At 40.3% G+C, this 14923-nt stretch overlaps 2 protein-coding genes across 4 annotated transcripts in view; one reads left to right on the forward strand and one right to left on the reverse strand.

Moving 5' to 3' along the window:
* The window catches only part of LOC108142282 (potassium voltage-gated channel protein Shaker), a 143807-nt gene that overhangs the window by 95936 nt on the left and 32948 nt on the right, over positions 1-14923 (reverse strand). The window lies entirely within an intron of this gene.
* On the forward strand, positions 7160-12226 carry LOC108142284. Of its 2 annotated transcripts, none has more exons than XM_017266029.2 (15): positions 7160-7341; positions 7929-8549; positions 8607-9194; positions 9255-9392; positions 9629-9775; positions 9828-9956; positions 10033-10207; positions 10268-10383; positions 10444-10552; positions 10610-10701; positions 11094-11311; positions 11372-11468; positions 11529-11671; positions 11729-11965; positions 12025-12226. In XM_017266029.2, the coding sequence occupies exons 2-15, from the start codon at positions 7985-7987 to the stop codon at positions 12106-12108; spliced, it is 2838 nt and encodes a 945-aa protein (XP_017121518.2). In that variant the 5' UTR covers positions 7160-7341; positions 7929-7984; the 3' UTR covers positions 12109-12226. The 2 variants fall into 2 exon arrangements, with proteins under 2 accessions (XP_017121518.2, XP_017121519.2); XM_017266030.2 differs by having other exon boundaries at positions 7967-8549.

The raw sequence follows: 14923 nt of genomic DNA on the forward strand, positions 1-14923 counted from the left end.
GGAACTATTTATTCAATACACATACCAATAAGTCAATATAAAATATTTAGTTTTCCTTTGATAATGAATTGCATTTAAGCCAAAATACTATAATCATTAGTAGACTTCCCAGAGACCTCAATTACGATTGATAAAAATATGTATACCCGGTTTTATGTTTAAATCGCATACAAAACACACACTTCCCCGTACAAAGTGGGTGGTTTGATGGGTGGCGGGGTGATTTTCCGAGAGAGAAACATTTTTAATGCATTTTCACAATTTCCAATTCCTGGCATTGGCTTTCATTTGCCGATTGATTGCTGTTGATGTTCCCTCGAAAAACGTTTTGCATGAGTAACAAGAATTGTTGGGCAAACCGGGGAGGTGGGAAATGTGGGAAATGCGCGAAAAGTGGGTGGAAGAAAATTGGAAAAAATGTACGGAGGGACGAGATGGAAGCGCCGATGATGGATTGGCAGGGATGGATCATGCGAACGGATCATCATCTGCCAAGTGTATAAGCCCCAACCGCATTTAACTAGGAATTTTGGCATCTAGTTGCTTTATATATATTATGCTTTCGCAAGGTGGCAAGTGTTTAATCAATGGATGCAAATTATGTTTAAACGATTGATGAAATGATTGATGGGCTGGGTGATGGATGATAAAAACTACTCAAAGTTCAAGGATGGCGGATTTAGAATTATGCTTGAGAAATAATGAGTTATTATTGTTTAGATATCGGAATATGGTTTTTCAGGTTAATAAATTTAAATATATTAGTATTTTTAAATCCAAACCCTTTGCTTGGCCAAACTCGATTTGTACTTAAGTATAGTCATATGAAGGATCAGCTTTTGGCGGCGTTTACTCACCTGCAATAAAAAAAGATGGAGTAGAAATATAACATTAGTTTTTGGCGACAGGCAATAGGCATAAACATAGCATTATTCATAGTATTTACAGGGTTAGAGAAGAAATATATATTCCATGTTCATCTTAGAGCTTAGCTTATTTTTTGCCTACTAAAATTGGGGGTCAGGCACTGACGTCACAGCCGCAGTGACCTCATGACCTCGTTTGGAATGTTTTATTTCTTCTTCTTCTCAGCCGTTCTCTTTTATTTTGCTGCGTTTTCGCTGGCTAAAAGGACATTGACACAATGCAGGCTAGAAGGATAAAAGGCTAAAAACGTGACTCTGGGCCAAGTGTGACGCTTTTCACCACAAACTCGAAGGCTCATATTTTTCAGGTTGTCGTAGATCGAGGTGAAGCTTTTTTTTTTGCTATATGACGTCAATAAGCTTTCTCAAAGGTCAATCAGTAGATGATGACGACACAAAAATAAATAATATATATTTTAATATCAGTAATACTACGAACTACTTTGTCTAAAAATTTAAATTTTTAAGACAAACTAAAATAGAATTGTACAAATTATTCCATGTTTAAATTCGTTGACAAATTATGCTTATTTTTAAAAAACAGAATCGGATACTATCGGATACTATTATCGTTTATATAATCAGTTTCAAAATTGAATCGGTTTGTGCCGGTTTTGCTAAACTATTGAAACGATTTAAGATTTTAATAAATTTGAATCCATTAATATTATAGTTTTCTGATTATAAACTGGATTTGGTTGTTTGAATTTGTTTTCGACCAGGGTTTGAAAACCTGCTGTCCATTGAAACTTAAAAATGTGAAAACTTGAGGAAAACTAAAACTTTTAAAATCGTGGAAAGCCCAAAAGCATTTCCCAAGAGCTTTTGCACTTTTTCGAATTTCCAATGCGCTGCTGCTTAATTTTCGAGGTTTTCAACAGGCAACCTCGACGCCGCCAGAGACGCCAGCAGCGGCAGAGACAGCGACGTCGGCAGCGACGGCGAAGTTTCGCTCGGCTCGTCGGCATTTGTTGCTCAGCAGGAGCCAAAGGCGAACACGTGCTCACCGCCAGTCAGCAGAGTTCGGCATCTGCGGCAGATTGCACCACCGTTCGCCCAGCACCACCAAGCACCACCAAGCACCACCCACTAACACCCACTGCCATCCCTCCCAAAGTCACGCTCCATCATCTCTACTTCCTGCGAGTTTACCTCCTATTTTTTCGAGGCAATTGAAGCGACAAAGACAAAAGGAGCACAATTGAAATAAATAAGAACGCAGAAGAATGGCTAAACTAAGTGAAACCTCAAAAGTTAAAATGTATCTCTTTTTAAATTAGTATGTTTCTTAGCAAAGATAAATGCTAATGATAGCTAAACTTTAAGTTTGGTTTTAAGAGAGACTTGGTTGCAACATTAAATGTATGTAGAAAGAATGACTGGCATATAGTTCCCATTACTTAATTAATTATAATTATTGTTGGCAACTAAAAAACCATATTCACAAGTATTCATTTTTAACTAAAATAAAAAAAAGATTTTAAATTAAGTATTTTACTTATTTAAAAGTTATAAGGCAATACTCTTTAAAAGCATATATTAATTTTAATTAGATTTCCTTTTTAATGAAAGAAAATGTTTATTTTCTTTTTATTTTATTTCTTTAATGAAAAGCAAAAAAAAAAAATTGCATTGAGTATATCAGCTTATTAATAGACCTTCCAATAATATTATAGAAGAATCCTACTTAAACATCTCCTTTAGATTGCCATAAAAAATTCTAAATACACTAAACGAAATACCCGAAAACGATAACGACTTTAAAATTCATCAAATATTTTTTGTAGACTCGATTCGACTCGACTCGGCTTAGCTCTTATGCTTCAGTTGAACTCGGAAAACATTTTCCTCTGTTGATTTTGTTGTTGTTTGCGTTGCCCTGCGAAAAACCGAAAGCAAAAGCCTTCGCAGGCCTCGAATTTACTTTTATTTTTTCATTTTTTATTTTTCATTTTTCGTTTCTCTGTGGGAGATAAGCACCGCCGCTCGATGGTGTTCAATGCTTCCTGTAGATTTCTCCCGCTTTCCACGCCTTTTCCTCAACAGCCACCCTCATAAATATGCAAAGGAAATGCAAACCGAAGCAAACGAACCAAATAAAAAAAAAACGCCCCTCCGCCGCCGCCCCGCAAACAAATAAAGATGTAGTGAGGAGATGCTGTCAGAAATTTCAGCTCCGGCTGCCACGCCCACTTCCGTTTTTCGCGACAGGCGGCAATTAGGAAATTACCTGAAGACATTTCCCACGCCTCGAAATTGAAGGGTTTTTTTTTAGGTCAGGGAATCTCTTTACTTTTACCGTTTAATGATTTAATTAATTCTTCTAAATGTAACTAATACATTTTCTTAACAAACTAAATAACATATTTGTATTGAAATTTGCACGAAGGGAAAATTTGTTGGCCTAGGCTTAATATCTAAACAAATATGAACATTTAAAGAGCATTTATATACATTAACTAGTCTATAATGCCTGATTGTATTTTCCTTTAAGTCCTTTCAACGCCTGTTTACATATTCTGACTATGCTTTTTAGTTTTGTGATGCTTTCTTTGAGTTAAATTTCGAGATTCCTTTTAAAAAAACCGTATTCTCCAATCAGGCTGATTGCAAGCTGGGCAGAATTCTTGAAAGAGAAGCCGGAGAAATATGCTAATAAAATTTCAATTTCAGTTTCTCCAAGGAAGTGGAGCTGCTGCCATATTGTTTTTCTATGTCTTTTGGCAGCTTTTTGTTGCTGTGCTGGGTTTTTTATTGCTCACTGGGCCATAAAGAACCAAACTCCGAATGCACTTTCGGCCGTGCGCCTGTTGGGGTCATAAAAAACAGCTGCACAGGAAAAAACAAAAAAAAAAGCTTTCATAGTCACAGCATATTTCATAAGTCTCAACTCGAGTTACGTTTTTTTGATCAAAACCGTGGGAAATATTGGTCAAATGTTAAAATTGCATTCCTCGTTGCATTCGTGTTAAAATTTCCAATCAATTGGCATTTATAAATAGAAATGTTTAATTTTAGCAACCTTTCGGAAAAATCTTGATGTACCCCTGATAAAAGAAGCAAGTTGGAGTTAGAAAGTTGGACAAAACATTCAACAAAAATGACAAACTTCCAAAGGCCACAAATAAAATTTTGTGGTATTTTCTACTCGTTACGTACCGTTATAAAAAATACATTTTACTAATCCAAATAATATTAAAGAATTTCGAAAAAAAACTTGAAAAAATAAAATTTATTTAATTCATAACATTTAAACATTTTCAAAATATTTCATTGTGCATTAAGGTGCAAATTATTAATGTATCCTTAAGAACCTTAAGAATGTAATAAACATATAATGACTATTGAGCACTTTTTGGTTCAAGTGCTCTCCTTTTTTTTTAATTTTTACTTTATTTTTCCTACCCTCAACCTCTGCGCGCTTTCCTTTCCGTTGGAAATGAATTTGCATGCATTTATTACTCATACGCAACGTGGCCCGAGGTCAGAGCGCATTTTCAACAATCAATATGCTTAGCTACACCTCAAATTCGATGGCACCGTGGAGATGGGGGCGTGTTAAGCTCGGGGCTAACTAAATGTCGGCATCCTGAGCCGACAGTTCTTGTCATTTAATTTATCATTTCCCCGGGAGATCCACGGCTCGAGCGAAATTAAGCGACATCTGTTGGCCGTCGCTCGTTGTCTGTTGTCTGTTGTCTTTTGCCTGATGTCTGTTGCCTGTTGGATCTTTCAGCTGGCACCTTCGTCGACCCACTTCATGGCACCTTATACCCCACACCTCATCTCACCTACGGCGTTCGGTTCAGTTCAGTCAGCCCGAAAGCACTTCAAAGGCCATCATCTTGACATTTTGATTTATTGGCTTCGCTGCCGTTGTTTGCCGACTTGGTCTGCGGCTTTCACTTTGGCTTTAACTTTGGCTTTGGCTTGTTGCTTTCCTTGTGGCTTGTTGCTGCTGCTGTTGCTGTTGCTGTTGCTGCTGCTGTTGCTGCCAATGCTTGGCAGTAAGCCGCTTACAAGTATTGGCCCGCCTGGAAACACTCTGTGCCAAACCGCCAAACAACTTGGCCCGGCTCCCAGTTGGTTTTACACACAGAAAATCCCCGCACAATAATAAGCATAATATGCACTCATAATATGCTCTCTGTTGTGCTCCTCTGTAAATATATCACAGTGTAATGGGGGTCCTTAAAAAAGCACAGTTCTTAAATGAGTTTCCTTGGGCAATTTTCTTTATTTTATAGTGCAAAGAAAACAATAATTATGAATTTACTATGTATAAGTTGGTACATATATTCCGCAATAATAAAATATCATCACTTTTTGACACACTAAGAACTCAGTTGAGAACTCAGCTATATTATAAGTTAATTCTATACTCGAAATCCATAAATATTTAAGTATCAGCTCTCCAAATCAATTTAAAGTATTAGTTCTTAAAGTTTCAACTAAAATAATCAGACTTTTCCTGGAATACAATAAAAAATGTTAACTTTTAATGGCCACTTTATGAATAAAATCATTTTCTTTAAGCAACTTTTCGTTTTCGACAAGGAGTTTTGAGGCAAAACAAGCTGTTAGCCTTAAATTTTTAGACACCTCATTGCTAGTAAGGTTTTTTCTCAGTGCATCCGATGCTGCCAACTTTCTGACATTGGCCTTTGACAGCAAAAAGGCTCCTCTCCACCCGCTTTTCTGACCATTGTGTTTGGGCCACTAATGCGTAGCACAGCTGGCCCAAAGTAAATGGCTGAAGTGCAGGTCCTGGCAACTGGTAGCTGGTCCGATTTGGAGCTTCAGCTTCAGGATCCAGCGTCCTGGATCCAGGATCCAACTACGGCATCCAGTTAACGAGCTCTTTACGCCTCATTGACCTTTGGGTCGCGCCATCGTATGCATTGGGCCAATGTAAATTGAATCCGGTCGCAGTCGCCGCCTTTCAAACAGAAGCAGAAATGCAAATTAAGCGCAAAGTGCTCGCAATTGCGTCGACGGAAAGTGGGTGGCTGAAGTGAGGGGGGTCGGGGTGGGGTGTGGGCGTGGCAACAATAATCGAGTGGCACTCGGAAACGGCACATAATAACATATAATTATTTGAGCAAATGCAATCAATTTAAATCGTTTGCGGTCGAAGCGACGGAATTGAAGCGCTAATTGTGATAATTACCAAGTAAGCAGAATGGCGAACCCAAAGGAGATTGAAAATAAATATTGGGAAACAAAACAATCTCAGCAAACAAATGCATATTTAAAGCGCATTTGAAATTGATACATTAGCAAGAGAGATGAGTTCTTCAAAACAATCAAAAAATAAGTGATGGGAATGAGTATTTTCAAAAGTTTTAAGAACCATTAGAAAAATGCCTTATAAATAATTATAAAAATAGAAAACTTTTCTGTATTTAAATTGAATAATGATAGACTTTGTCTATTTACAAAAATGTATCCTAACTATAGGGGTAAGTAAATATTTTTCTAGCAATCAATTGCAGTGTATAAATATAAGAAACTATTCCTGATGTTCACGTTCTGCGAGAATCTTGAGTGGGAAACCCATGATTGCGAATAGCAAAACTTTACTTGACTGGCTTGGGCCAAGTTTGCCCCATTAAACTTTGTACTTGTTGAGGATATCGCAAAGTATTCCCTCTCCGAGAAGGAAAATTCAAGCCAAGACAGTTTGTTCTCTCCTGAGCCTGGGTGTGCATTCATTGTTGATTTTCGCCGCCCCCTTACCGCCTCCCGCCCACTTTTAAAGAGGGATATCCCAGAGCAGTCATAAGCAGCAATAAGAAATGGAATAAAAAACGGAAATACTTTCAAGGCGCAGGCGTGGAATTAAAGAGCAACTAACTCTCTCGCCCATAGTTATTAATGATTTCCCCTACATTTCTATGGATAATATGTTTTTTTTACGATACGCTCTATAGATTATTATTATTATTTCAGGCAGTAAACATTTCGCAGCCATTATTTATGTGATTTTATTTTAGTTCTTTAACTAGCAGAAATAAAGCGAATTTTAGAATATTTCCGATTTATTTACGATGTGCCCAAGCCAATATAGCTGCTATATAGGATACTCGTTCTCTACGAAACTGAGAGAGAGAAAACAGGAGAGAGTGAAGAGTGAAGAGTGGAGAGAGAGTGTGAAACGGATGCGTGGGAAAGTTGCCGGCGAAAGCGTGGAAAACAAACCGCTACGGAGGAAAATGTCGCCGCACAACTCGCTCAGTCGAGCATTAGACGCCAACGCGTTCGGAACCAGCTCTCTCTCCCACACACTCTCTGTCTCTGCCTCTGTCTCTCTCTTTCCATCTCGCCTCCTCGCCTCCACCATCTCACTCACACCCCACACATTTTCAACGACTCCAGAGGAAAAGTGTGAAAAGTTCTGCTCTTATGTATACAAGTATGTAATAAAAAAGCGGGGAAAAATGCGAAGAAATGCATCGAAATTTCGTGTCTTATATTATTATTAACCTTATCGTTTCTGGAGCCCATGGGCAATCGTTTAATTTTAGCCACATCATTTAATATGCGATCTATAAATGTGGCCTTTTATTTTCGAACTGCACTTGCCGGCCATAAATCAAAACAAATCAAAAGTCTTGAAAAAAAAAATATTAAAAAAAAACAACAAAATATTTGAATTGGTTAATAACAAAAAGATGAATGATCATCTGATTTTAAATGCTATGAACATTTAAGATTTAATTTTTTAAATCTATTGAATGATTTGCTTTGAGTTTTGATCAAACATATTCAATTATACATATTCTTAAAGCTTAAAAAAAATTTTAACTAAAGCGATTCAATATTTTAAATACTAAGAATTATTTATTTAAAAAGAATATAAAAATATAAGTTTAAAATGATATTTTATATATTGTAGTGTATTTTATAATTGTATTTTTCATATTTAGGATTTAATTTTTAATTTAGTATTTTATATACTTATAATTAATTAGAAATTTTTTTTTTTTTCTTACATAATAGGATTATTTTTCATACCCAAGACTTTTCTCTTTGTGTAGCTCTTCGGACCCGGTAAAATGTTTCTGGCGGTTAACCAGAGTCTGCAGAACACCAGCAAGAAGAAGCGCAAGCGGCGGACAGCTGAGGATGACCCACAGGAGGATCCTGTGCCGGTTCCTCCCCTGGAATCCAGTGCGTCCAGTGACCAGCTGGTCGGACCCGGAACAGGATCCACGCGTTGCCAGGTGTGCCAGTGCCCCGGTCGCCAGTCCCTGGCCCTGGTCTACATCTACCTCGGCGCCCTCACCCTCATCCTGGCCAGCCTTTCGATCGTTTTCTACACGCACACCCAGGACGAATCCCCGCCGCCATCCGTGGACTACTCGTCTCGGGCCTTTCGGGCTCAATTCCAGGCGGAGCTGATGCGATCGCAGGATGAGCTGCGGACGCTTGTCAGCCGGATACTCGACGAGGAGCAGGAACTAGGTGGCAGCACCACGACGAGAGCAGACACCACACAATCGCGCGATCCGCTGAAGAACGAACGCAAGTTCACGGACAACCTGATCAGCCATACGCCCCGATCCACCGGAAAGCGAATGCGCCGGGACATAGCCTCCTCCGCTCCCGCCTCCATGCATGGCAAGCTTCAGAGTCCCATGACGAACCATGCCAATAACGAATCTTTCCTATCCCCAGCCGATCCACTGATCGAGTTCTTCAATCCCAACCATCGCAAGGTGCTCGAAGAGCAGGACACCGAGATCCGGAAGCGAACGGGTCAAAAGGGCGCTGCTCCCGGCGGCGATGAGTGGATCTACCTGAACACCTACTGCCGCGTGCCCGAGAAGATCATCACGGGCTTCTGCAAGGGCACCCAGGACTACTGTCCGCCGGCACCGCACGGACCCGCGGGCGAAGTGGGTCCCAAGGGGCCGACCGGCAGTCCCGGCCTGCCCGGCATTCCGGGCCCCAAGGGCAACCGCGGCGATGTCGGCCTGCCCGGTGCCCCCGGCGTGGACGGTGTGGGTCATCTGGGTCCCCCCGGACCGCGTGGACCCAAGGGAGATGCCGGTGCCCTCGGACGCGCCGGCCTAGATGGCCGGGATGGAGTGCCCGGGGAGCCGGGACTGGACGGAGTACCCGGCCGGGCGGGAGCCGATGGCAAGAACGGTCTGCCCGGTCGCGATGGCAAGGATGGGCTGCACGGCAAGGACGGCAAGGATGGGCTGTCCATTACGGGACCCAAGGGAGCCCAGGGACCGCCCGGCGAGCGGGGCCTCAAGGGTGAGTAGTCTATAGCATCGTCTAACTAGAGGTTATTTTATCCCCATTGCTGGCAAACAGGCATTGCCGGTCCACGTGGGCGTCCTGGCAAGCCCGGCACCAATGGCACACCCGGCGTGCCCGGCATCAATGCCTGGAAGCTGCAGTACCCCAATGGCAGCTCTTCCAACGATCTGCTCATTCCGCCCTCCATAACTGGTGAGTTTTTCTTCAGGAATGCATTTAACCTGAGGTTAATACATAATTTGGCAACAAATTGAGAGGGGATTGTTTCTTGGGTTTGAAGTTTTTATAAGGAGTTTTCCGAAAGAATGAAAAAAAGAACGTAGTAAATTCAAATATTTTGGACTCAATTTAAATATTTTTCCAAGCGGCTTTAATTATTTTCAATATGAAAATTGTATAATATTTTATTTGACCTTTTTACCCCCCAGATTTGCAACTTCCGGACTTCCAGCGCACGGTGATTGTGGAGGAGGGCAGATCCCTGAACTTGAGCTGCTCGGCCACGGGAACTCCCACGCCGCAGGTGGAATGGCGCCGCGAGGATGGTCGCACCATCAATGTGAATGGCATAGAGAGTGGGTATTTGATATACTTATCAACTGATTACTAATCTTTCCCTGCATTTAGTGGGCTCTATTACCGGCCAGTTCCTGAAGTTCACCAACATCACACGACACCAGATGGCGGCTTACACTTGCTATGCCAACAATGGCATTGCTCCCGTGGCCAATGCCACTTACATCGTGGAAGTGCAGTGTGAGTTTGGTGCCCTAGGTGTGAATGACCTTCATAATCGAGAGTTTGCCCATTCCCATCCCCATCCCTCTCCCAGTTGCACCCATGATATCGGTGTACCGTCAGATGATCTATGCCGAGTACTCGAGCAGTGCCACACTCGAGTGTTTGGTGGAGGCCTTTCCCGAGGCCATTAAGTACTGGGAACGGGCCTACGATGGCAAAATTCTGGATCCCAGTGAGAAGTACGGCATTGAAACGTACCCGGATGGGTGAGTATTTTACTTGATTTGATTGCACTTGATTCCCTAATCACTGCGAGGCGATTCCAGCTTCAAGACATCCATGCGTTTGACCATCAGCAATCTGCGCAAAGATGACTTTGGCTACTATCACTGCGTGGCCCGGAATGAGCTGAATGCCACCATGGTCAACTTTGAAATAGCACGTAGGTCTATTGAAGGTAAAAGAACTGAAAACCTGTTGCTAAGCTCAAGACCTGTTTCAGCTCAAGATCCGAACAGTGAGACCCCCTATGTGGGCAATAGCATTAAGGTGTATGGCCAAAGACCGCCGGAAAGCGAGTGTCCTGTATGCGATCAGTGTCCAGATCCCAGGTTAGTCAACATTATAAACTTCTTGATTAGTAAACTAGAGTATAAAATTATCCCCAGTTTGTACCAGTGCAAGGACTCCATACTGAATAACTTTGAAATCCAGGCCACTGGCAATCTGAGTTATCCAGGCTTACCCAAGCGACCAAAAAGTAAGTACACTGCTAAAAAATGTAGTAAATAAAAACATTTTGAACTCAATTTAAATATTTTTACACTTTGAATTCGGTTTTTAGTTACTTTAAATATGGAAATATAACAATTACTTAAAAGTTTTAATTTGAATATTTTTGGAAATGATTTTAATACCTGAAAATTATATATAAATTTAACCATATTTAATTTAAATATAATGCATTTAAATTAAATAGAAACTATGTTAAATCTTACATTTTTCACAATAATTAAAGTATTTTAATATTAAATCATGCAATTTAGTATGCACTGTATTTAATATTAAGATTTAATATTTAATTTTAATTTGGAATTAAATAGTAGACTTATTATTTGCATTATTCCATTTTTATCATCCTTTTTCCAACAGCTTGCTATCTGTATGCGGTGGGCAAGCCAGTGTTCCACAAGGTGGTCAATGAAAAGTATGGCTCTTGGCTGAGAGATCCATCGCCGGACAGCGATCGTGAGAAGACATTCGTGACGAACGAAAACGATCCGTACAATCTGTTTGAGTTCACCACCCGCATTCAGTACCGAATGAATAGCATACCAAGGCGGAAGTACGAAATACAAGAGGGTTTTCATGTGCGTTGAGACACTTTAAGCTCAAATATATCCGTAATTTAATATATATTTCCTTTTCAGGGCAATGCTCATGTGGTGTTTAACAATTCGTTTTACTATCAACAAAGAAACTCGGATCTGGTGGTCAAGCTGGACTTGATAAGCCTTAAAAAAATAAGTAAGAGTGGCAATGGAAAACATAATGGTATAGCAGTTTTTAAAAACTAATTACCCGTAGCCACACAACTACCATATGCTGGAGTGGCTGCCGCGAATAGACTTTACACCACGGACTTTAACTACATGGACTTCAATGTGGATGAAGTGGGTCTGTGGGTGATCTACAGCACCTACAACTCCAACAACACACTGGTGGCCAAGGTAAAATACAAGATGTTATATAAAAGTATTTTTATCTAAAATGGTATTGCAATCCAGTTGGATGCGGAAACCTTGAAGATGCAGTACAACTTTAATATCACTTTGGACCATCATCAATTCGGTGAGATGTTCATCGTTTGTGGCAACCTGTATGCCATCGATTCGGGCACGGACAAGAACACCCAGATTCGCTATGTGGTGGACTTGTACAAGGGCAAGCTGCTCAACACGAATCTGCCCTTCTCGAATCCCTTTAGCCATACCACCACCGTTGGCTACAATCCCCAGACTGTGGTAGGTATTTACCCTTTATTATTATCATAATTATTATTAATAATTATTATTATTTTAAGGAACTCTACTCCTGGGACAAGGGCAACGCACTCACATATCCCATACGCTACAACGAACAGCGTCTTATCTCCGACAATAGTTAGAAGTCAGTTGTCACACAAACAAACAGCAAATAAAATGATCTTAAAGATCCACAGAGTCCAGGCTCAATTTAAAACCTAGTCTAAGGCACAATAAATAAACTGTTTTTTTTTTCCTAAAGCGTCAATAGTTGTTCTGAGATCATTGGTATTAGTTTGTTTTGTCGAATCGCTTGTTCACATGTCTTGAAATTCGCTAATTGAAAGGCACAGCAAAGGAAAGTGTGCGAAAATAGTGGGGTGTGAACTGCTAATTTGCCAAAGGTGGAACAAAAAAGTGCTACAAATAATAGAGGATGGCAAAAAGGGGGTGTACAAATTTACCCTTTCCATTAAGACTTGCAATTGCAGTTTACCATGTTGCTTTTACTTAATGTAATTCTCTCTACTTAATCGAAACTTGTTGGAAAATCTCGTATTTTTGTTTGTTCTTAGTAACTTCTTACACAATTTTCATTAAATTAAGTGTCTTGTTTAACCTGTAGCTACTGGCTCCCCATCTTCCACTTATCAAGCGGAATAATGCTATTCCCGAATTCCCAGTGCCATTAAATTCCGTTTGCCACTCTGCAGCTCCTCTCGATTGTCAATTAGCTGCGATAATGTTGACATTATCCGGGGTCGGTTCCATTCCATTAATTATGCCTGCCTTAAAGTGCCTGGAACCAGGGCTTTGGGTACACGTCTGCGCTGTCAATTGCAGCAACAAGTCCACCTTGATTCTGGCCTGAGACGTCACTGATGAAGGATGTGCGAGCTGAGAGCTGAGAGCTGCGAGATGCGAGGTATTGGTTCGAGTTAATATCCAGCCAGGGACCCAGCTGCCGATCGGCCAGGGGATTTGGCAGGGCGCTAAATGGGCGGCTATGTAGGCCACATGTCCAGCCGAAGCTCCGCAGATTGACGAACTGGCAGAGTGACGGCCTGTCAATATGGGAAACCACCCAAGCTCGGCACGAAAGCGTTTCGTTGTTTGGCAGGAGCCAGCGCCAACTGCCACCCCCTCGACCAACCAACTAAGTTTATACACTCAGAAAAAAAAGGACCTCTTTCCCTCTACAAATTTATACACCCAAAAATAACTGATAGGTTAGTTTTAATAAGTCTTGAAAATAAACTACTATAAATATTAATTTAACACTAAATAATAAAACTCACTGTGCTGAAAGAATTTATTTTTAAGCCACATAAATTTTATGTTAATACTTTTGGGGTATTAATTTAATACTCATCTATCTTTTTGAGAAAATATTCATAGCCAATGGCCTAAATGTGTCCAAATGAACTAAGTTTTAAGAAAATGTAGGTCTAAGTGATATCTTTACCTGAAAATAAGATTTTCTTTAAATTAAGATATCTCTGTTAATTTTGAAACATTTTAGTTCATTATTTTTAAAATATACTTTTCCAATTTTACATTATTTATTTATTTTTATGTTACACTGGATTATTCCACTTTCCCATGAGTTGCATTTATAGAAACTACAACTTGACTAATTGCATTTAAATTTCAAAATTTCATATCTTCAAAAGTTTGCATTAATTTTTGGAAATTATGTACATTTATGAGCTTTAGAAAAGAAGTACAGTGTAATTCGGTTTAGTTTAGCTCAGTGGATGGCTACAGGAAAACCTCCTCCGCTGTTGTGCGTGCCTCAGAGTTCGTTTCTCGTCAATTGCGTTGCATGTTTGACAATTTGCATTTTTCGTTTTCACCCCCTGACAACACCAAACCCAACACAGCCCCTTAACCCTCTACGGCCCCACCGTCCCGCTTAACCCCCGTCGGCCATTGTCTGTGCGATTTTCAGTTGCATTTTCCGATTCCCTTTGTCATCGTTTGGATCCGTGAGGCGATTCGAGGATACGGAATGCGTCACGGATTGCGGCAACTCTGCGGGAAAATGTGGAAAATTGGTAAAAACAGAGCAGTCGCAGATGTCACTGGCTCCTAAATAAGGATTCCTCTGCACAGGATTGCATTCCCCATTTTTGTGGGCAAGTCAAAGCCAACGAGTGTGTGAGTGAAATAAAGTCTGCTTTGAGTTATCGACGATTGAAAGCAAACATATGACATCAAATTGAATTCGATACCCCAAAACTGCAATTGTTGAAAGTGGTAGTTTGTGGGTATTGAAATGGATAACTTTGTAAATGAAAATCTGAATTATAAACAAGTTTTTTTTTAGTTTTTGCTATTTAAAATATTTTAGTAATTTTCTAAATTTGTATAGTGTTTAGCTTTATCAAATGCCTTAGGCCAAAGCTGAGTTTTCAGTAATTTAACGCCCATTTAGATTATATTCTCAGCTTGAAACCTTCATCATTGATTGCCGGTGACAGAGGCTTTTTAAAAACGCCGTTGGCAGTTGGCACTGACCGTCAATCAATTATCACCACAGCGGTTGACCTTTGGCCTTTCTGCACGAGTGTTTTGATTTATGCAGTTTTAAATATACATATAATTTCCGCACTCTTGCGTTTGTGTTTCCTTTGTTGTTTTTTTTTTTTTTTTTTTTGTTGGCACAATGCCAGCGGAATCGTTTGACTGGGCTAATCCCCAGTTTTATAACCCAACCCCTCTATCATCTCCGCCGAATTTCTGTCGGGAGTCTCTATCATTTTTCATTTTTTCTTGTTGCGTTGTTGAGGCAGGTCCATCTGGTGCCGTTTGTAAGGATAATGCGCTCTTGTCAAATTGCCAAAAGGGGGGTATACAGTATACACTATATAGTATAAAGGATACAGTATACAGTTTACAGGATACTGGTGGGCATGATGGTATGGCAGTGAGAATGAGGTGGGGATTTGGAACAGC

The sequence above is a fragment of the Drosophila elegans genome, unplaced genomic scaffold, assembly GCF_018152505.1.
Source record: "Drosophila elegans isolate 14027-0461.03 unplaced genomic scaffold, ASM1815250v1 contig_149, whole genome shotgun sequence".
NCBI classification, from domain to species: domain Eukaryota; kingdom Metazoa; phylum Arthropoda; class Insecta; order Diptera; family Drosophilidae; genus Drosophila; species Drosophila elegans.

Excerpts from the sequence above, each read along its gene's own strand:
- LOC108142284 (XM_017266029.2), top strand. The coding sequence starts at position 7,985 with ATGTTTCTGGCGGTTAACCAGAGTCTGCAGAACACCAGCAAGAAGAAG. Across the intron at positions 11,469-11,528 it reads GATAAGCCTTAAAAAAATAA|CCACACAACTACCATATGCT; the intron begins GTAAGAGTGGCA and ends AATTACCCGTAG. Across the intron at positions 11,672-11,728 it reads ACAACACACTGGTGGCCAAG|TTGGATGCGGAAACCTTGAA; the intron begins GTAAAATACAAG and ends ATTGCAATCCAG.